The following is a 23,462-nucleotide window of genomic DNA, read 5'->3' on the forward strand; positions in this document are numbered from 1 at the left end:
GCTAACCCTAATCCTTTTCCTAACTTTAACCTAATTCTCCTAACCTGCTACGAAAAGTCAAATCTGACGTTATTTTGACAAAAGTTGGATCCCTTCTAGCCATGACCGACCGGCCGGCCCTGGTGTTCGTAGACAGCCATGTTATGCTATCTATTAGGCCTAATGACAATTTGAAAATAGCTGTGTTTTGTTATTTATTATTTAAAAATGTTCATACAAATAGCCTTTAGGACAAGTCATTTGCAAATATTATATTTGAATAATAATAATATAATAATTTATGATTTATAGCAGGGATGAAGATGCAGCAGACTGTGTTTTGCTTTTGAGAAAAACCTGTCACGTTGGTATAAGAACATCATTCGACTTCAGTACAACTTTACAGGCTAATTTCTACTCCGTTAAAATGAATTACAAATCATCTAAAATGTGATTTTGAGCAGGGTGGGTTGACACCCTAATGCGTTAACACGACACCCTAATGCGCTAACACGACACCCTAACACGACACCCTAATGCGCTAACACGACACCCTAACACGACACCCTAATGCGTTAACACGACACCCTAATGCGTTAACACGCCACCCTAATGCGTTAACACGACACCCTCATGCGTTAACACGACACCCTAATGCGTTAACACGACACCCTAACACGACACCCTAATGCGTTAACACGCCACCCTAATGCGTTAACACGACACCCTCATGCGTTAACACGACACCCTCATGCGTTAACACGACACCCTCATGCGTTAACACGACACCCTCATGCGTTAACACGACACCCTCATGCGTTAACACGACACCCTCATGCGTTAACACGACACCCTCATGCGTTAACACGACACCCTCATGCGTTAACACGACACCCTCATGCGTTAACACGACACCCTAATGCGTTAACACGACACCCTCATGCGTTAACACGACACCCTAACACGACACCCTAATGCGCTAACACGACACCCTAACACGACACCCTAATGCGCTAACACGACACCCTAACACGACACCCTAATGCGCTAACACGACACCCTAACACGACACCCTAATGCGTTAACACGACACCCTAATGCGTTAACACGACACCCTAATGCGCTAACACGACACCCTAACACGACACCCTAATGCGCTAACACGACACCCTAACACGACACCCTAATGCGTTAACACGACACCCTAATGCGTTAACACGACACCCTAATGCGTTAACACGACACCCTAATGCGTTAATACGACACCCTAATGCGTTGACACGACACCCTAATGCGTTAATACGACACCCTAATGCGCTAACACGACACCCTAACACGACACCCTAATGCGTTAACACGACACCCTAATGCATTAACACGACACCCTAACACGACACCCTAATGCGTTAACACGACACCCTAATGCGTTAATACGACACCCTAATGCGTTAACACGACACCCTAATGCGTTAACACGACACCCTAATGCGTTAACACGACACCCTAATGCGTTAACACGACACCCTAACGCGTTAACACGACACCCTAACGCGTTAACACGACACCCTAATGCGTTAACACGACACCCTAATGCGTTAATACGACACCCTAATGCGTTAACACGACACCCTAATGCGTTGACACGACACCCTAATGCGTTAACACGACACCCTAATGCGTTAACACAACACCCTAATGCGTTAACACGACACCCTAATGCGTTAACACGACACCCTAACGCGTTAACACGACACCCTAATGCATTAACACGACACCCTAACACGACACCCTAATGCGTTAACACGACACCCTAATGCGTTGACACGACACCCTAATGCGTTAACACGACACCCTAATGCGTTAACACGACACCCTAATGCGTTAACACGACACCCTAATGCGTTAACACGACACCCTAACGCGTTAACACGACACCCTAACGCGTTAACACGACACCCTAACGCGTTAACACGACACCCTAACGCGTTAACACGACACCCTAACGCGTTAACACGACACCCTAACGCGTTAACACGACACCCTAACGCGTTAACACGACACCCTAACGCGTTAACACGACACCCTAACGCGTTAACACGACACCCTAATGCGTTAACACGACACCCTAACGCGTTAACACGACACCCTAACGCGTTAACATGTCCCGATACATACATTTTTAAAATCCGGCTCCGCATTTTCCTCCGAACTGGAAACCCTACACCACATCAGTCTACCTCTAGACGAGTACTCACCAGGGGTCTGGCTCTCCTCTTGAACAGATTCTGTAGTAGTGCTCACGACAAACTGCTTGGAGTTGGCCTGTAGATAGCAAAAAAAACATCTTCAGTGACTTTCATGAACTTTTATGGGAGATTAACATCAAAATATGATTTGCATCTCAGCTTAGGATCTGGCCCTGATGTGTATCTTTGTGTTCTGCGTGTTGGTGAGGAACTAACCTCGCTCAGTGGCTATAAGCCTGGTAAAAATCAACCATTCAAAATTGGTCTTAGTGGGAGTGACCATGGAATTATTTGTGAATGACCTCACTGAGTAAAGTATTTGTCATCATTTAATTTTAGCGAATCACACGACGGTGAGGCGTGGCTCCAAATGGAGGCAGGACTCGGGTAGGAACTTGTGGTGTGCTAGCAAAAAAAACATTCCCTCTAACCTCAAAGGGAGAAGAATACAATAGGTCCTACCTTCCAACTAGCAAAGGACATAGCTAACTAACGAATGGCTTCACGAGAAGAACAAAGACTACCCCCCTAAAATCTGTGGTCGAGGGGCCTCCCGGGTGGCGCAGTGGTTAAGGGCGCTGTACTGCAGCGCCAGCTGTGCCATCAGAGTCCCTGGGGTTCGCGCCCAGGCTCTGTCGTAACCGGCCGTGACCGGGAGGTCCGTGTTTGCGGGGAAAATGTTCTCAGTAAGAGTCTCAAGCTGAAACTTCGGGCCGATAGAACAGATGCACAAGACACGTGGGGGAAGGTGTTGTGGGAAATGATTGGTAGATTAAGACAATTATAGGTCCAATGTAACAGTATATACTTTTTTATCTCAATGTCAGAATTGATGGGTAACAAGTACCTTACTAAGATTGTTTTTTGACAATTTTAATTGAAAACAAAAATAGCTTCTTAACAAATAGCAACTTCTGAAGAAAGAGTTTTGCTAGGACTGTCTGGGAGTAGGGAGAGGAAATCAGACAGCTAGCTGTTATTAGTAGAGGCTTGGAACTCTGGCTTGGAACTCTGGCTTGGAACTCTGGCTTGGAACTCTGGCTTGGAACTCTGGCTTGGAACTCTGGCTTGGAACTCTGGCTTGGAACTCTGGCTTGGAACTCTGGCTTGGAACTCTGGCTTGGAACTCTGGCTTGGAACTCTGGCTTGGAACTCTGGCTTGGAACTCTGGCTTGGAACTCTGGCTTGGAACTCTGGCTTGGAACTCTGGCTTGGAACTCTCTTATTGGTCTACTAACTCATTTACCACCTAGTGATGTCATCAGGCAGGCCAAAAACTCCATCCCACCAAAAACGGGCAGAAATTTCAGGCTGTCTTTTCAAACAGCTCTTACACGAAAAAGGCCATTTACCACAATTTCACAGAATTATTCCAACCTCATTGTGAAAATATATATATAAAAACACAGGAATTATTCTGCACTGGGCCTTTAAACCAATGAGCAATACTCCGGGAGAAATCTCCTGCCACTCTGTATCCTAACGAAGGCCAATATTCACGCCGTGTTCCACCAGATCTTCCTCACATTTTGGGCGGAGGAATCAGCGAACAAGATAAGTGAGGAACAGGCCAGTACCTGAGTAGTGTTGAGGCTGGGGGTCGGGTCAGGTGAGGACTGGCTGCTGGGCTCCTCAGTGATGCTGGGCGGGAGAGGAGCAGGACGCAGGGCAGAACCAGGACCACTAACACGCCACGGATAAGAATTAGGACAGGTTTTAAAAACTAAACAAGTACACATTGCATGATTGAATCAATATACAGTATATCTTGATACTCCTGGACACACGTCAGTGATGTATGTGAATATTAACCGCACACTGCATCAATACAGGGGGAGGTGTGACCGAGGCAGGGGGAGGTGTGACCGAGGCAGGGGGAGGTGTGACCGAGGCAGGGGGAGGTGTGACCGAGGCAGGGGGAGGTGTGACCGAGGCAGGGGGAGGTGTGACCGAGGCAGGTGTGACCGAGGCAGGGGGAGGTGTGACCGAGGCAGGTGTGACCGAGGCAGGGGGAGGTGTGACCGAGGCAGGTGTGACCGAGGCAGGGGGAGGTGTGACCGAGGCAGGTGTGACCGAGGCAGGGGGAGGTGTGACCGAGGCAGGGGGAGGTGTGACCGAGGCAGGGGGAGGTGTGACCGAGGCAGGGGGAGGTGTGACCGAGGCAGGGGGAGGTGTGACCGAGGCAGGTGTGACCGAGGCAGGTGTGACCGAGGCAGGTGTGACCGAGGCAGGTGTGACCGAGGCAGGTGTGACCGAGGCAGGTGTGACCGAGGCAGGGGGAGGTGTGACCGAGGCAGGGGGAGGTGTGACCGAGGCAGGGGGAGGTGTGACCGAGGCAGGTGTGACCGAGGCAGGTGTGACCGAGGCAGGTGTGACCGAGGCAGGTGTGACCGAGGCAGGTGTGACCGAGGCAGGTGTGACCGAGGCAGGTGTGACCGAGGCAGGTGTGACCGAGGCAGGGGTGACCGAGGCAGGGGGAGGTGTGACCGAGGCAGGGGGAGGTGTGACCGAGGCAGGTGTGACCGAGGCAGGTGTGACCGAGGCAGGGGGAGGTGTGACCGAGGCAGGGGGAGGTGTGACCGAGGCAGGGGGAGGTGTGACCGAGGCAGGGGGAGGTGTGACCGAGGCAGGGGGAGGTGTGACCGAGGCAGGGGGAGGTGTGACCGAGGCAGGGGGAGGTGTGACCGAGGCAGGGGGAGGTGTGACTGAGGCAGGGGGAGGTGTGACTGAGGCAGGGGGAGGTGTGACTGAGGCAGGGGGGTGTGTGACTGAGGCAGGGGGGGTGTGTGACTGAGGCAGGGGGAGGTGTGACTGAGGCGAGGCGTTATTGAGGTAAAGTGTGACTAAGGTAAATGGTGCTTTCAAGACAACTGGGAACTCTTGGGGAAAAAAAGGTGTAATCATGACGTCCGTGATCTTCAGGTCGGAAAGTCAGAGCTCTAGAAAGATGCCCGAGTTTCCAACTATGAATTCCGAGCTGGAATACTGCCACCCCCCCCCCCAGAGTTCCTAGTTTTCCTAGTCTTGAATGCACTGACGTTGGAGATTCCCAGGTTCCCAGTTGTTTTGAATGCGGCATAAGGTGAGGTGGTGATTGAGGCAAGGCGTTACTGACCGGAGTCGGCTCTGGAAACGAGACAGGAAGCGTGTAGAGATGCTGAATCGGGGGTTGAGGAAGAGGCTCTCGGTCTCTATGGGTGGAGTCTGTAGACTGGACAGGTCAGTCTCAAACCTCTCTACAGGGGCAGAACAGATAGCAGTTATAGCTAGCTACAAACTGTACTTACAATACATCCTAACTGTTACCAAATTGTAAAAAATGGTTTACGAGACACTAGCCTAGACTCACAACCACATCCGTCTGTCCGACGGCCTGGTTAGGGTTAGACCCAGACCAGAGTATGTGAGCTGGAGCGGAGCCTGTCCAACTCGCCTGCAGCGCGGAGCAAGTTTCCCCAAAGACCTTCTCACCCGCGCCAGTATAGCTCACTTCATGAGTTCAGGGGACGCCCGGCCCAGCATGCATCTGTCGTCTACTCGTCTGCTGCTATAGACCCTTGCTTTAGTTACTGTCAAAGGAGGTAGATTTGGTAGATCCAGGTAGTTTGGTGTTGGCTAAAACGGTGATTTTAACGAATGGAGCCAATTTGGAATGACGGTAGTTTACATTTTTTTACTTTCTGTGAGCGAGGAGAGGTTGGGGAAGGACGTGGAACAACTGGGGCAGTTGCGCGCCGCTCTGTGAGCGAGGAGAGGTTGGGGAAGGACGTGGAACAACTGGGGCAGTTGCGCGCCGCTCTGGGAGCGAGGAGAGGTTGGGGAAGGACGTGGAACAACTGGGGCAGTTGCTCGCCGCTCTGTGAGCGAGGAGAGGTTGGGGAAGGACGTGGAACAACTGGGGCAGTTGCTCGCCGCTCTGTGAGCGAGGAGAGAGATTTCCGACCGCTCGACTCACATACTCTGACCCAGACAAGAGGCTTGTGGCTCATTACATCACCATCATCATCATCATCATCATCCGTACCCTCGTTGCTCAGGTGGTTGGCCATGGTGTCAAAGTGTTGTCTAAGGAGTGTCTGTGGATCTTCCTCCTCTTCCTCCACTCCAGAACTACCTGTAGAACTCACCTGGCTCAGGGAGTCAGTATCTGTAGGGGGAGAAGAGGAGTCAGTATCTGTAAGGGGAGAAGAGGAGTCAGTATCTACAGGGAGAGGAGTCAGTATCTACAGGGGGAGACAGGAGAAGAGGAGTCAGTATCTACAGGGGGAGAAGAGGAGTCAGTAATTACAGGGGGAGACAGGAGAAGAGGAGTCAGTATCTACAGGGGGAGAAGAGGAGTCAGTATCTACAGGGGGAGGAGAGGAGTCAGTATCTACAGGGGGAGAAGAGGAGTCAGTATCTACAGGGGGAGACAGGAGGAGAGGAGTCAGTATCTACAGGGAGAGGAGTCAGTATCTACAGGGGGAGACAGGAGGAGAGGAGTCAGTATCTACAGGGGGAGGAGAGGAGTCAGTATCTACAGGGGGAGAAGAGGAGTCAGTATCTACAGGGGGAGAAGAGGAGTCAGTATCTACAGGGGGAGACAGGAGAAGAGGAGTCAGTATCTACAGGGGGAGAAGAGGAGTCAGTATCTACAGGGGGAGGAGAGGAGTCAGTATCTACAGGGGGAGAAGAGGAGTCAGTATCTACAGGGGGAGACAGGAGGAGAGGAGTCAGTATCTACAGGGAGAGGAGTCAGTATCTACAGGGGGAGACAGGAGAGGAGTCAGTATCTACAGGGGGAGGAGAGGAGTCAGTATCTACAGGGGGAGAAGAGGAGTCAGTATCTACAGGGGGAGACAGGAGGAGAGGAGTCAGTATCTACAGGGGGAGAAGAGGAGTCAGTATCTACAGGGGGAGACAGGAGGAGAGGAGTCAGTATCTGTAGGGGGAGAAGAGGAGTCAGTATCTACAGGGAGAGGAGTCAGTATCTACAGGGGGAGACAGGAGGAGAGGAGTCAGTATCTACAGGGGGAGACAGGAGGAGAGGAGTCAGTATCTACAGGGAGAGACAAGAGGAGAGGAGTCAGTATCTACAGGGGGAGAAGAGGAGTCAGTATCTACAGGGGGAGAAGAGGAGTCAGTATCTACAGGGGGAGACAGGAGAAGAGGAGTCAGTATCTACAGGGGGAGAAGAGGAGTCAGTATCTACAGGGGGAGGAGAGGAGTCAGTATCTACAGGGGGAGAAGAGGAGTCAGTATCTACAGGGGGAGACAGGAGGAGAGGAGTCAGTATCTACAGGGAGAGGAGTCAGTATCTACAGGGGGAGACAGGAGAGGAGTCAGTATCTACAGGGGGAGGAGAGGAGTCAGTATCTACAGGGGGAGAAGAGGAGTCAGTATCTACAGGGGGAGACAGGAGGAGAGGAGTCAGTATCTACAGGGGGAGAAGAGGAGTCAGTATCTACAGGGGGAGACAGGAGGAGAGGAGTCAGTATCTGTAGGGGGAGAAGAGGAGTCAGTATCTACAGGGAGAGGAGTCAGTATCTACAGGGGGAGACAGGAGGAGAGGAGTCAGTATCTACAGGGGGAGACAGGAGGAGAGGAGTCAGTATCTACAGGGAGAGACAAGAGGAGAGGAGTCAGTATCTACAGGGGGAGACAGGAGGAGAGGAGTCAGTATCTACAGGGGGAGACAGGAGGAGAGGAGTCAGTATCTACAGGGAGAGACAAGAGGAGAGGAGTCAGTATCTACAGGGATAGGAGTCAGTATCTACAGGGGGAGACGAGAGGAGAGGAGTCAGTATCTGTAGGGGGAGACAAGACGAGAGGAGTCAGTATCTACAGGGGGAGACAAGAGGAGAGGAGTCAGTATCTACAGGGGGAGACAAGAGGAGAGGAGTCAGTATCTACAGGGTGAGACAAGAGGAGAGGAGTCAGGGAGTCAGTATCTGTAGGGGGAGACAAGACGAGAGGAGTCAGTATCTACAGCGGGAGACAGGAGAGGAGTCAGTATCTACAGGGAGAGACAGGAGAGGAGTCAGTATCTACAGGGGGAGACAAGAGGAGAGGAGTCAGTATCTACAGGGGGAGACGAGAGGAGAGGAGTCAGTATCTACAGGGGGAGACAAGAGGAGTCAGTATCTACAGGGGGAGACGAGAGGAGAGGAGTCAGGGAGTCAGTATCTACAGGCTAATAGGGGTGGAAATATCATCCATTCATATTGTCAGACCCGGTGGCTTGTCATTGTTGACAACAACACCCCTTTTCACCTCTTCCACACTCACTTTACATAATTCAAAAGTACAATTCTGGTCTTTCATAATTTGGTCAGATATACTTGGATGTGTAGTGTCGGCGTTTGTTGCTGGCATGTCATGCCTAAATTTATCTTGTCAATGAAGAAGTCATTAAAGTAGGTTGGCAATATCAGTGGGTTTTCTGATGAATGAGCCATCTGATTCAGTGAATGATGAAGCCGAGTTGGCTCCCCCCCTCTACTACACCTGTTGTATTCAGCATTTCACTGTGAGGTCTACTACACCTGTTGTATTCAGCATTTCACTGTGAGGTCTACTACACCTGTTGTATTCAGCATTTCACTGTAAGGTCTACTACACCTGTTGTATTCAGCATTTCACTGTAAGGTCTACAACACCTGTTGTATTCAGCATTTCACTGTAAGGTCTACTACACCTGTTGTATTCAGCATTTCACTGTAAGGTCTACTACACCTGTTGTATTCAGCATTTCACTGTGAGGTCTACTACACCTGTTGTATTCAGCATTTCACTGTGAGGTCTACTACACCTGTTGTATTCAGCATTTCACTGTGAGGTCTACTACACCTGTTGTATTCAGCATTTCACTGTGAGGTCTACTACACCTGTTGTATTCAGCATTTCACTGTAAGGTCTACTACACCTGTTGTATTCAGCATTTCACTGTAAGGTCTACTACACCTGTTGTATTCAGCATTTCACTGTGAGGTCTACTACACCTGTTGTATTCAGCATTTCACTGTAAGGTCTACTACACCTGTTGTATTCAGCATTTCACTGTAAGGTCTACTACACCTGTTGTATTCAGCATTTCACTGTGAGGTCTACTACACCTGTTGTATTCAGCATTTCACTGTGAGGTCTACTACACCTGTTGTATTCAGCATTTCACTGTGAGGTCTACTACACCTGTTGTATTCAGCATTTCATTGTCAGGTCTACTACACCTGTTGTATTCAGCATTTCACTGTAAGGTTTACTACACCTGTTGTATTCAGCATTTCACTGTAAGGTTTACTACACCTGTTGTATTCAGCATTTCACTGTAAGGTCTACTACACCTGTTGTATTCAGCATTTCACTGTAAGGTCTACTATACCTGTTGTATTCAGCATTTCACTGTAAGGTCTACTACACCTGTTGTATTCAGCATTTCACTGTGAGGTCTACTACACCTGTTGTATTCAGCATTTCACTGTAAGGTCTACTACACCTGTTGTACTCAGCATTTCACTGTGAGGTCTACTACACCTGTTGTATTCAGCATTTCACTGTAAGGTCTACTACACCTGTTGTATTCAGCATTTCACTGTAAGGTCTACTACACCTGTTGTATTCAGCATTTCACTGTGAGGTCTACTACACCTGTTGTATTCGGCATTTCACTGTCAGGTCTACTACACCTGCTGTATTCGGCATTTCACTGTAAGGTCTACTACACCTGTTGTATTCAGCATTACACTGTAAGGTCTACTACACCTGTTGTATTCAGCATTTCACTGTCAGGTCTACTACACCTGTTGTATTCAGCATTTCACTGTAAGGTCTACTACACCTGTTGTGTTCAGCATTTCACTGTGAGGTCTACTACACCTGTTGTATTCAGCATTTCACTGTAAGGTCTACTACACCTGTTGTATTCAGCATTTCACTGTAAGGTCTACTACACCTGTTGTATTCAGCATTTCACTGTAAGGTCTACTACACCTGTTGTATTCAGCATTTCACTGTAAGGTCTACTACACCTGTTGTATTCAGCATTTCACTGTAAGGTCTACTACACCTGTTGTATTCAGCATTTCACTGTGAGGTCTACTACACCTGTTGTATTCGGCATTTCACTGTGAGGTCTACTACACCTGTTGTATTCAGCATTTCACTGTAAGGTCTACTACACCTGTTGTATTCAGCGCACGTGCCAAATAAACTTTGATTTGAATAGTGTAGTGATAGTAACAGTATTATATTAGTGTAGTGGTAGTGGTATATTAGTGTAGTGGTAGTGGTAGTAGTATATTAGTGTAGTGGTAGTAGTATATTAGTGTAGTGGTAGTAGTATATTAGTGTAGTGGTAGTAGTATATTAGTGTAGTGGTAGTAGTATATTAGTGTAGTGGTAGTAGTATATTAGTGTAGTGGTAGTGGTATATTAGTGTAGTGGTAGTGGTATATTAGTGTAGTGGTAGATTAGTGTAGTGGTAGTGGTATATTAGTGTAGTGGTAGTGGTATATTAGTGTAGTGGTAGTAGTATATTAGTGTAGTGGTAGTGGTATATTAGTGTAGTGGTAGTAGTATATTAGTGTAGTGGTAGTAGTATATTAGTGTAGTGGTAGTGGTATATTAGTGTAGTGGTAGTAGTATATTAGTGTAGTGGTAGTGGTATATTAGTGTAGTGGTAGTGGTATATTAGTGTAGTGGTATATTAGTGTAGTGGTATATTAGTGTAGTGGTAGTGGTATATTAGTGTAGTGGTAGTGGTATATTAGTGTAGTGGTATATTAGTGTAGTGGTATATTAGTGTAGTGGTATATTAGTGTAGTGGTATATTAGTGTAGTGGTATATTAGTGTAGTGGTATATTAGTGTAGTGGTAGTGGTAGTGGTATATTAGTGTAGTGGTATATTAGTGTAGTGGTAGTGGTAGTGGTATATTAGTGTAGTGGTATATTAGTGTAGTGGTATATTAGTGTAGTAGTATATTAGTGTAGTGGTAGTAGTATATTAGTGTAGTGGTAGTAGTATATTAGTGTAGTGGTAGTGGTATATTAGTGTAGTGGTATATTAGTGTAGTGGTATATTAGTGTAGTAGTATATTAGTGTAGTGGTAGTGGTATATTAGTGTAGTGGTAGTGGTATATTAGTGTAGTGGTAGTGGTATATTAGTGTAGTGGTAGTGGTATATTAGTGTAGTGGTATATTAGTGTAGTGGTATATTAGTGTAGTGGTAGTAGTATATTAGTGTAGTGGTAGTGGTATATTAGTGTAGTGGTAGTGGTATATTAGTGTAGTGGTAGTGGTATATTAGTGTAGTGGTAGTGGTATATTAGTGTAGTGGTATATTAGTGTAGTAGTATATTAGTGTAGTGGTAGTAGTATATTAGTGTAGTGGTAGTGGTATATTAGTGTAGTGGTATATTAGTGTAGTAGTATATTAGTGTAGTGGTAGTAGTATATTAGTGTAGTGGTAGTAGTATATTAGTGTAGTGGTAGTGGTATATTAGTGTAGTGGTATATTAGTGTAGTGGTATATTAGTGTAGTGGTAGTAGTATATTAGTGTAGTGGTAGTAGTATATTAGTGTAGTGGTAGTAGTATATTAGTGTAGTGGTAGTATTGTAGTAGTATATTAGTATATGTAGTGGTGTTAGTAGAGTAGTAGTATTATGGTAGAGCAGTGGTAGTAATTGTACTATAGTAGTCGTGTGTACTAGTCCTACCATCCTGGGGTTGGTCCTGGCTCTCTGCAGAACCAACACAACAGGCGCTGTCTGGACTCAGCTCGTCCTCTCCTCCCCAGCCCTGCTGCCGCTGGCCAAACTCACTGCGCACACACACACAGGGGCAAAAAAGTATTTAGTCAGCCACCAATTGTGCAAGTTCTCCCACTTAAAAAGATGAGAGGCCTGTAATTTTCATCATAGGTACACTTCAACTATGACAGACAAAATGAGAAAGAAAAATCCAGAAAATCACATTGTAGGATTTTTAATGAATTTATTTGCAAATTATGGTGGGAAATAAGTATTTGGTCAATAACAAAAGTTTCTCAATACTTTGTTATATACCCTTTGTTGGCAATGACAGAGGTCAAACGTTTTCGGTCAAAAAGTCTTCACAAGGTTTTCACACACTGTTGCTGGTATTTTGGCCCATTCCTCCATGCAGATCTCCTCTAGAGCAGTGATGTTTTGGGGCTGTTGCTGGGCAACACAGACTTTCAACTCCCTCCAAAGATTTTCTATGGGGTTGAGATCTGGAGACTGGCTAGGCCACTCCAGGACCTTGAAATGCTTCTTACGAAGCCACTCCTTCGTTGCCCGGGTGGTGTGTTTGGGATCATTGTCATGCTGAAAGACCCAGCCATGTTTCATCTTAAATGCCCTTGCTGATGGAAGGAGGTTTTCACTCAAAAATCTCACGATACATGGCCCTATTCATTCTTTCCTTTACACGGATCAGTCGTCCTGGTCCCTTTGCAGAAAAACAGCCCTAAAGCATGATGTTTCCACCCCCATGCTTCACAGTAGGTATGGTGTTCTTGTTCTTTGGATGCAACTCAGCATTCTTTGTCCTCCAAACACGACGAGTTGAGTTTTTACCAAAAAGTTATATTTTGGTTTCATCTGACCATATGACATTCTCCCAATCTTCTTCTGGATCATCCAAATGCTCTCTATCAAACTTCAGACGGGCCTGGACATGTATTGGCTTAAGCAGGGGGACATGTCTGGCACTGCAGGATTTGAGTCCCTGGCGGCGTAGTGTGTTACTGATGGTAGGCTTTGTTACTTTGGTCCCAGCTCTCTGCAGGTCATTCACTAGGTCCCCCCGTGTGGTTCTGGGATTTTTGCTCACCTTTCTTGTGATCATTTTGACCCCACGGGGTGAGATCTTGCGTGGAGCCCCAGATTGAGGGAGATTATCAGTGGTCTTGTATGTCTTCCATTTCCTAATAATTGCTCCCACCGTTGATTTCTTCAAACCAAGCTGCTTACCTATTGCAGATTCAGTCTTCCCAGCCTGGTGCAGGTCTACAATTTTGTTTCTGGTGTCCTTTGACAGCTCTTTGGTCTTGGCCATAGTGGAGTTTAGAGTGTGACTGTGAAGTTGTGGACAGGTGTCTTTTATACTGATAACAAGTTCAAACAGGTGCCATTAATACAGGTAACGAGTGGAGGACAGAGGAGCCTCTTAAAGAAGAAGTTACAGGTCTGTGAGAGCCAGAAATCTTGCTTATTTGTAGGTGACCAAATACTTATTTTCCACCATAATTTGCAAATAAATTCATTAAAAATCCTACAATGTGATTTTCTGGATTTTTTTTCTCTAATTTTGTCTGTCACGGTTGAAGTGTACCTATGATAAAAAGATCAGAGGCCTGTAATTTGTAAGTGGGAGAACTTGCACAATTGGTGGCTGACTAAATACTTTTTTGCCCCACTGTGTGTATGTATGTACGTATATATACACACACACACACACAAAGCAGCCCTACATAAACAACTATAACCTCATACACAAAGCGTCCCCACATCCAACTCATTTTGAGAGAAACAGTAACTAGATGTCCAACCAGACAGATCCACTCTGACTCACCCCTCTCCTCCTCCAGTGGACAGCGTGGTGCTGTTAGCCGGGTAAAGAACGTAGCTACTGAGGCCTGGACCAAACATGTCGTCACTGTCCGGTAGGGCCAGGAACCCGGGCCTCTGAAGAGACCCAGAACCCTAAATTATAACAAATGTGTCAATGTGTTGTTTGTCTGGACTGAGTGATAACAATATGGAACCTACAACATACCACATCTGAGATAAAAAATAAAATAAAAAATAAAATAAAAATATATTTTTGAAAATATATATATTTTTTATTTTTTTTTATCTCAGACGTGGTATGTTGTAGGTTCTAAATTTTTGAAAATAAAAAAAATATTATCTTTAAAACAGACCTGATCTTCGTTGTCGTCATCCTCCACCACATCTTCCTCCTCCACCACATCTTCCTCCTCCTCCACCACTGCCACATCTTCCTCCTCCTCCTCTCCAAGCAGGCTGTCCAGGCTCTGAGGGTGGAAGTATGAATCTTCCTCCTCATCCTCCTCCTCCTCCTCCTCTCCTGGTCCCTCTGCTCTGCGGGGGGTGGGTGAGAGAGGGCGCTGCAGGCTGTGTGTCTCCAGGACAGAGCGGATGGCCAGGGGGTTGAGATGCTCTGCCCAGCGCCCGCGTGGCTGGAGGTGTGCTGCCTGGAGCTCGGCAGGGAGAACAGTGGTGCCTGCTGCAGGACCCTGACATAATAACGAGACCATCTCAAATCACAAGAAGGCTCTGTTAAAGTGCACAATGCCAACATAGCCCGAGAGGCAACATCCGACCATCAGAGTGAGGGAACTGCCACAAGACTGAGTCACAACACTTAACATACAGCCAGTGCTTTCAGAAGGTATTCATACCCCTCTACTTAACATACAGCCAGTGCATTCAGAAGGTATTCATACCCCTCTACTTAACATACAACTAGTGCTTTCAGAAGGTATTCATACCCCTCTACTTAACATACAACTAGTGCTTTCAGAAGGTATTCAAACCCCTCTACTTAACATACAGCCAGTGCATTCAGAAGGTATTCATACCCCTCTACTTAACATACAACTAGTGCTTTCAGAAGGTATTCATACCCCTCTACTTAACATACAGCCAGTGCTTTCAGAAGGTATTCATACCCCTCTACTTAACATACAGCCAGTGCATTCAGAAGGTATTCATACCCCTCTACTTAACATACAACTAGTGCTTTCAGAAGGTATTCATACCCCTCTACTTAACATACAGCCAGTGCATTCAGAAGGTATTCATACCCCTCTACTTAACATACAGCCAGTGCTTTCAGAAGGTATTCATACCCCTCTACTTAACATACAGCAGAAAGCTAAGTTACATAGGTATTCAAACCCCTCTACTTAACATACAGCAGAAAGCTAAGCTACTTAGGTATTCAAACCTCTGAGTCAATACGTTTGAATCCCCTTTGGCAGCGATTACAGCTGCAAGTCTTTCTGGGTAAGTCTATAAAGCCTCGTTTACACTGCAGACAAATTTTGTTTTGTTTTTGAATTATTGACTGTCCAAACAGCAAGTTACATGTGACCAAATCGGATGTGTGCGTTCAGACAGCAGTCATTTACTGACAAGACAAGTTGTCATAGTAACAACGGGTGACAACAATGCCTGCCACGGACACGTCTCAGTTCTGAATGTTCTAAATCAAAGCGTAAGAACACTTTTTAAAGCCTCAAAAGGATAAGACGATCCAACTGTCATAACGAGTCCTTTTCGGCTAGCCACAGCGGTCACTTCGCAAGCTAGCTCTTGAGCTTTCTGACACACACACACACTAATTTCTTTGTAAACCATTAACAAGCTAGTTAGCTAACATACCACGTGTTCCTGTCAACGTGTCAATGGAGTGAGTAGCTAAGCAAGCAACAAGTTGTGCTGAATAACAGTCGAAAAAAACCACACACTTAAAATAAAATCAGATTTGACCGATCAGACAAGTCACAGATTTATATCTGACACCGGCAAAGGTGGTTTTAAATGTGGCTTGAATGTGGATGTGTAGAAATGTGGATCCCATGTGCTTTTTGGCTGTTCAGACTGCAGGAAAAAGGATTGATGTGCAAATCGATAGGGTTGGAGACAGTTCAAACTGCCAAGGTGAACGCGGCTAAAGAGCATTGAACACCTTCATTGTACATTTGCCCATGATTTTTTTTTTCTCTCTAAATTCTTCAAGCTCTGACAAATTGGTTGTTGATCATTGCTAGACAACCATTTTAAAGTTTTGCCATAGATTTTCATGCAGCTTTATACTGAACAAAAGTGGGAATGCAACAATTTTAAAATATTTTTTTTAAATTAAAAGTTCATTCAAATAAATTAATTAGGACCTTGTCCTAATCTATGGATTTCGCATGACTGGGCAGGGGTGCATCCTGGGAGGGCACAGGCCCACCGAATTAGCAGCCAGGCCCAACCAATCAGAATGAGTCCCCCCCCCCACATAGGAGCTGTATTAAAACACAGTTATACTTCAGCAACCCCCTGCTTTTTGTGCGTATGGAACATTTCTGGGATTTTTATTTTAGCAGATGAAACCAACACTTTACATGTTGCATTTATAATTTTGTTGCGTTTATATTTTTGTTCGCCAAGTCAAAACTGTAACTCGGCCACTCAGGAACATTCACTGTCTTCTTGGTAAGCAACTCCAGTGTAGATTAGGCCTTGTGTTTTAGGTTATTGTCCTGCTGAAAGGTGAATTCATCTCCCAGTGTCTGGTGGAAAAGCAGACTGAACCAGGTTTTCCCTCTAGGATGTTGCCTGTGCTTAGCTCCATTCGGTTTATTTTTTATCCTGAAAAACTCCCCAGTCCTTAACGATTACAAGCATAACCCATAACATGATGCAGCCACCACTATGCATGTAAACATGGAGAGTGGTACTCGGTAATGTATTGGATTTGCAGTTTTACTTTGTACAGGCTTCCTTTTCACTCTGTCAATTAGGTTCGTATTGTGGAGTAACTACAATGCTGTTGATCGATCATCAGTTTTCTCCTATCACAGCCATTAAACTCTGTTTTATAGTCAACATTGGCCTCACGGTGAAATCCCTGAGCAGTTTCCTTCCTCTCCGGCAACTGAGTTAGGAGGGACGCCTGTATCTTTGTAGTGACTGGGTGTATTGATACACCATCCAAGGTGTAATTAATAACTTCACCTTGCTCAAAGGGATATTCAATGTGCTTTTTAAAAATGTATTCTTACCCATCTACCAACAGCTGCCCTTCTTTCAAGGTATTGGAAAACCTCCCTGGTCTTTGTGGTTGAATCTGTGTTTGAAATTCACTGTTCGACTGAGGGACCTTACAGATAATTGTATGCGTGGGGTACGGAGATGAGGTAGTCATTCACAAATCATGTCATTAAACACTATTATTACACACAGAGAACCTGCAATTTATCATGTGACTTGTTAAGCAAGTCTTTACTCCTGAACGTATTTAGGCTTGCCATAACAAAAAGGTGTTGAATACTTATCGACTCAAAATATTTCAGCTTTTCATTTTTCCCCATTTTTTTAAAAACATTAAAAAAAAAATGGAAATCCACTTTGACATTATGGGATGTGAAGGCCAGGGACATGTTTGTTGATGTTGAAAGTTAATAAAACATTCAGACTGTAACAACAAAATGGAGGCACCAACTGGTGAAGGCTGGAGGTGTGCTGCCTGGAGCTCGGCAGGGAGAGCCAGTGGTGCCTGCTGCAGGACCCTGACATAACAGCGAAGGCACCAACTGGACTGGTGGAGGCACCAACTGGACTGGTGGAGGCACCAACTGGACTGAACTGGTGGAGGCACCAACTAGACTGAACTGGTGGAGGCACCAACTAGACTGGTGGAGGCACCAACTAGACTGGTGGAGGCACCAACTAGACTGGTGGAGGCACCAACTAGACTGGTGGAGGCACCAACTAGACTGGTGGAGGCACCAACTGGTGGAGGCACCAACTGGTGGAGGCACCAACTGGTGGAGGCACCAACTGGACTGGTGGAGGCACCAACTGGACTGGTGGAGGCACCAACTGGTGGAGGCACCAACTGGTGGAGGCACCAACTGGACTGGTGGAGGCACCAACTGGACTGGTGGAGGCACCAACTGGACTGGTTGAGGCACCAACTGGTGAAGGCACCAACTGAACTGGTGGAGGCACCAACTGGACTGAACTGGTGGAGGCACCAACTAGACTGGTGGAGGCACCAACTGGACTGGTGGAGGCACCAACTGGTGAAGGCACCAACTGGACTGGTGGAGGCACCAACTGGACTGGTGGAGGCACCAACTGGTGAAGGCACCAACTGAACTGGTGGAGGCACCAACTGGACTGAACTGGTGGAGGCACCAACTAGACTGGTGGAGGCACCAACTGGTGAAGGCACCAACTGAACTGGTGGAGGCACCAACTGAACTGGTGGAGGCACCAACTGGACTGGTGGAGGCACCAACTGGACTGAACTGGTGAAGGCACCAACTAGACTGGTGAAGGCACCAACTGAACTGGTGGAGGCACCAACTGGACTGAACTGGTGGAGGCACCAACTAGACTGGTGGAGGCACCAACTGGTGCTTAGTTCTAACAGTTTACATTCCGTGTCTTAATTAATTTTTTTTATTTACCCTTTATTTAACTAGGCAAGTCAGTTTAGAACAAATTATTATTTTACAATGACGGCCTACCGGGGTATAGTGGGTTAACTTGTTCAAGGGCAGAACAACAGATTTTTACCTTGTCAGCTCGGGGGATTTGATCTTGCAACCTTTCGGTTACTAGTCCAAGGCTCTAACCACTAGGCTACCCTGCCACCCCCAGGCTAGTATTAATCTTATCCAGGCTACTATTAATCTTATCCAGGCTAGTATTAATCTTATCCAGGCTACAATTAATTTTATCCAGGCTAGTATTGAGACATTGGTCCATCAGGGCTATTCAATTCCGGACATGGAGAGCCGAAAACATTAAGTTATTCATTTTGTTTCTACCGGTAGTTAATTTGGATTTGGGCAACCCTGATATAGTCTATATGGTTTCGGGAAGACTCACCAGTTTCCTGGCCCACATGGGCAGTTTGCCGTTGGTCTGTGGAACCATGGGGTCTAGAGCAAGGCAGTCTGGAGGAGACACATTGATGTTAAAACATTGATTGAAGCCCAAAGTCTGTTGCAAATTCCAACAACTTCCCTTTCTCTGAGCTTGTGGCATGGCGAATCGTTGTTAAATCGCAAATTGACTTTTTAAAAATGTATTCAATTCCACACTCTTATGTCCCTAAGTTAATATGAGCGGACTCACCATGAGTGATGTCACATCTAGCAGGAGTCCTGGGATCATCTTCCTCCTCTTCCTCTCCTGCCTGGGGGAGGTGGCCCAATGGCACAGTAATGAAGGTCTCTCTCCTGGACAAAGAGAAAGAGACACCTCACACAGGTTACCTCACACAGAGACACCTCACACAGGTTACCTCACACAGAGACACCTCACACAGGTTACCTCACACAGAGTTACCTCACACAGAGTTACCTCACACAGAGTTACCTCACACAGAGTTACCTCACACAGAGTTACCTCACACAGAGTTACCTCACACAGAGTTACCTCACACAGGTTACCTCACACAGAGTTACCTCACACAGAGTTACCTCACACAGAGTTACCTCACACAGAGTTACCTCACACAGAGTTACCTCACACAGAGTTACCTCACACAGAGTTACCTCACACAGGTTACCTCACACAGGTTACCTCACACAGGTTACCTCACACAGGTTACCTCACACAGGTTACCTCACACAGGTTACCTCACACAGGTTACCTCAGTGTTCTCTCTGTTATTATCTATGCATCGTAATTTTAATAACTTTACCTACATGTACATATTACCTCAATGTGTGCTCCCACACATCGACTCTGTACCGTAACACCCTGTATATAGCCTCCACGTTGACTCTGTACCGGTACCCCCTGTATATAGCCTCCACGTTGACTCTGTACCGTAATACCCTGTATATAGCCTCCACATTGACTCTGTACCGGTACCCCCTGTATATAACCTCTACATTGACTCTGTATCAGTACCCCCTGTATATAGCCTCCACATTGACTCTGTACCGGTACCCCCTGTATATAGCCTCCACATTGACTCTGTACCGGTACCCCCTGTATATAGCCTCCACATTGACTCTGTACCGGTACCCCCTGTATATAGCCTCCACATTGACTCTGTACCGGTACCCCCTGTATATAGCCTCCACATTGACTCTGTACCGGTACCCCCTGTATATAGCCTCCACATTGACTCTGTACCGGTACCCCCTGTATATAGCCTCCACATTGACTATGTACCGTAACCCCCTGTATATAGCCTCCACATTGACTCTGTACCGGTACCCCCTGTATATAGCCTCCACATTGACTCTGTACCGGTACCCCCTGTATATAGCCTCCACATTGACTCTGTACCGGTACCCCCTGTATATAGCCTCCACATTGACTCTGTACCGGTACCCCCTGTATATAGCCTCCACATAGACTCTGTACCGGTACCCCCTGTATATAGCCTCCACATTGACTCTGTACCGGTACCCCCTGTATATAGCCTCCACATTGACTCTGTACCGTAATACCCTGTATATAGCCTCCACATTGACTCTGTACCGGTACCCCCTGTATATAGCCTCCACATTGACTCTGTACCGGTACCCCCTGTATATAGCCTCCACATTGACTCTGTACCGGTACCCCCTGAACTGTCTGGGAAATCCTCCTGGTCCCTAGTAAACAGTTAGTGTGACAAAACATTAAAAAAATATTAATAACAAGAACAATATTGAGTTGCCCATTGTCGTCCCTAATGCCCGTTATCGTGCCATTCGTCCACCTCCATCACCTCATGTTTCAGCATGATAACACACAGCACCATGTCGCAAGGATCTGTACACAATTCCTGCACGCTGAAAATGTCCCAGTTCTTCCATGTTCTGCATAGTTACCAGTCACCCATTGAGCATGTTTGGGATGCTCTGGATCAATGTGTACGACTGGTTCTGAACCAACCCCCACCTTTCTTTTTTTTAAAAGGTATCTGTGACCAACAGATGCAAATCTGTATTCCCAGACGAATATATAAAACAACGCAAGACGCAACCATTTGAAAGACGCTACTGAGTTATAGTTCATATAAGGAAATCAGTTCATTAGGCCATAATCTATGGATTTCACAAAATGCATCTGATGGTGACAGATACCTTAACAAAACAAAAAAAGGTAGGGGCGCGGATCAGAAAACCAGTCGGTATCTGGCGCGGATCAGAAAACCAGTCGGTATCTGGCGCGGATCAGAAAACCAGTCGGTATCTGGCGCGGATCAGAAAACCAGTCGGTATCTGGCGCGGATCAGAAAACCAGTCAGTTTCTGGTGTGGATCAGAAAACCAGTCAGTTTCTGGTGTGGATCAGAAAACCAGTCGGTATCTGGTGTGGATCAGAAAACCAGTCAGTATCTGGTGTCACCACCATTTGCCTCATGCAGCGTGACACATCTCCTTCACATAGAGTTGATCAGGTTGTTGATTGTGGCCTGTGGAATGTCCCACTCCTCTTCCAACGGCTGTGCAAAGTTGCTGGATATTGGCGGGAACTGGAAACCTTTCTGAGATCTTTTATTTCAGCTCATGAAACCAACACATTACATGTTGCGTTTACACAGTTGAAGTCGGAAGTTTACATACCCCTTAGCCAAATACATTTAAACTCCGTTTTTCACAATTCCTGACATCTAACCCTAGTAAAAAGTCCCTGTTTTAGGCCAGATCACCACTTCATTTTAAGAAAGTGAAATGTCAGAATAATAGTAGAGAGAATGATTTATTTCAGCTTTTATTTATTTCATCACATTCCCAGTGGGTCAGAAGTTTACATACACTCAATTAGTATTTAGTAGCATTGCCTTCAAATTGCTTAACTTGGGTCAAACGTTTTGGGTAGCCTTCCACAAGCTTCCCACAACAAGTTGGGTGAATTTTGGCCCGTTCCTCCTGACAGAGCTGGTGTAACTGAGTCAGGTTTGTAGGCCTCCTTGCCCGCACACACTTTTTCGGTTCTGCCCACACATTTTCTATAGGATTGAGGTCAGGGCTTTGTGATGGCCACTTCAATACCTTGACTTTGTTGTCCTTAAGCCATTTTGCCACAATTTTGGAAGAATGCTTGGGGTCATTGTCCATTTGGAAGACCCATTTGTGACCAAGCTTTTCCTCCCTCATGATGCTATCTATTTTGTGAAGAGCACCAGTCCCTCCTGCAGCAAAAAAAACCCACAACATGATGCTGCCACCCTCGTGCTTCATGGTTGGGATGGTGTTCTTCGGCTTGCAATCCTCCCCCTTTTTCCTCCAAACATAACGATGGTCATTATGGGCAAACCACTATTTTTGTTTCATCAGACCAGAGGACATTTCTCCAAAGAGTACGATATTTGTCTCCATGTGCAGCTTCAAACTGTACTCTGGCATTTTTAATGGCGGTTTTGGAGCAGTGACTTCTTCCTTGCTGAACGGCCTTTCAGGTTATGTCGATATAGGACTCGTTTTACTGTAGATACTTTTGTATCGGTTTCCTCCAGCATCTTCACAAGGTCCTTTGCTGTTGTTCTGGGAATGATTTGCACTTTTCGTACCAAAGTACGTTCATCTCTAGGAGACAGAATAAGTCTCCTTCCTGAGTGGTATGACGGCTGCGTGGTCCCATGGTGTTTATACTTGCGTACTATTGTTTGTACAGATGAACGTGGTACCTTCAGGCGTTTGGAAATTGCTCCCAAGGATGAACCAGACTTGTGGAGGTCTACCATTTTCTTTCTGAGGTCTTGGCTCATTTCTTTAGATTTTCCCATGATGTCAAGCAAAGAGGCACTGAGTTTGAAGGTAGGCCTTGAAATACAATCACAGGTACACCTCCAATTGACTCAAATGATGCCAATTAGCCTATCAGAAGCTTCTAAAGCCATGACATTACTTTCTGGAATTTTCCAAGCTGTTTAAAAGGCACAGTCAACTTAGTGTATGTAAACCTCTGACCCACTGGAATTGTGATACAGTGAATTATAAGTGAAAAAATCTGTCTGTAAACAATTGTTGGAACAATGACTTGTGTCATGCACAAAGTAGATGTCCTAACCGACTTGCCAAAACTACAGTTTGTTAATAAAAAAAATTATAGAGTGGTTGAAAAACGAGTTTTAATGACTCCATCCTAAGTGCATGTAAACTTCTGACATCAACTGTATTTCAGTTCAGTGTAGATACCGGATAAGATGCTCCTTGGTCGGAGCTTTGGCGGTAGTCGTCACTCCAGCTGTCCGTTTCCTCTCAGCCAGTCTCTTCCTCATAGAGTTAGTCATCTGGGAGTCCAGCCTCCACAGGAACACACAGCTAGACACAGACAAACACCGAACACAACTCAAACTGACTGGATCTGGAAACAGCCCTAATATATATACACATATAGTTCAGCTAAGAAGCATGTTTACCTGTCTCCAGATATGGTAATGAGGTGTCTGCAGTCCTGGCTGAACCTCATCCCAGTCACAATCTCTACAGAGAACAAGAAGAAGAGGAGAGACATGCCACAGTCAGAGGGAGCA

General features: G+C 46.1%; 1 protein-coding gene across 3 annotated transcripts in view; it reads right to left on the minus strand.

Annotated features, from left to right (window-relative positions):
* The window catches only part of wdr62 (WD repeat domain 62), a 65,564-nt gene that overhangs the window by 5,889 nt on the left and 36,213 nt on the right, over positions 1 to 23,462 (minus strand). For 2 of the 3 annotated variants that reach the window (XM_090218985.1, XM_090218984.1), the window contains exons 18-28: positions 23,349 to 23,412; positions 23,125 to 23,250; positions 19,116 to 19,219; positions 18,867 to 18,934; positions 14,153 to 14,488; positions 13,801 to 13,931; positions 11,922 to 12,025; positions 6,250 to 6,372; positions 5,341 to 5,461; positions 3,803 to 3,908; positions 2,235 to 2,301 (exon numbers count right to left, since the gene is read on the minus strand). In XM_090218985.1, coding sequence (XP_090075111.1) covers positions 2,235 to 2,301; positions 3,803 to 3,908; positions 5,341 to 5,461; positions 6,250 to 6,372; positions 11,922 to 12,025; positions 13,801 to 13,931; positions 14,153 to 14,488; positions 18,867 to 18,934; positions 19,116 to 19,219; positions 23,125 to 23,250; positions 23,349 to 23,412 — 1,350 coding nt within the window. Of the gene's footprint in view, positions 1 to 2,234; positions 2,302 to 3,802; positions 3,909 to 5,340; positions 5,462 to 6,249; positions 6,373 to 11,921; positions 12,026 to 13,800; positions 13,932 to 14,152; positions 14,489 to 17,422; positions 17,537 to 18,866; positions 18,935 to 19,115; positions 19,220 to 23,124; positions 23,251 to 23,348; positions 23,413 to 23,462 lie in introns of those variants that run through there. The other variant, XM_090218986.1, reaches the window with a different exon arrangement.

This window comes from Oncorhynchus mykiss, chromosome 24, assembly GCF_057628025.1.
Source record: "Oncorhynchus mykiss isolate SJ-2025 chromosome 24, ASM5762802v1, whole genome shotgun sequence".
In the NCBI taxonomy this organism is placed as follows: Eukaryota; Metazoa; Chordata; class Actinopteri; order Salmoniformes; family Salmonidae; genus Oncorhynchus; species Oncorhynchus mykiss.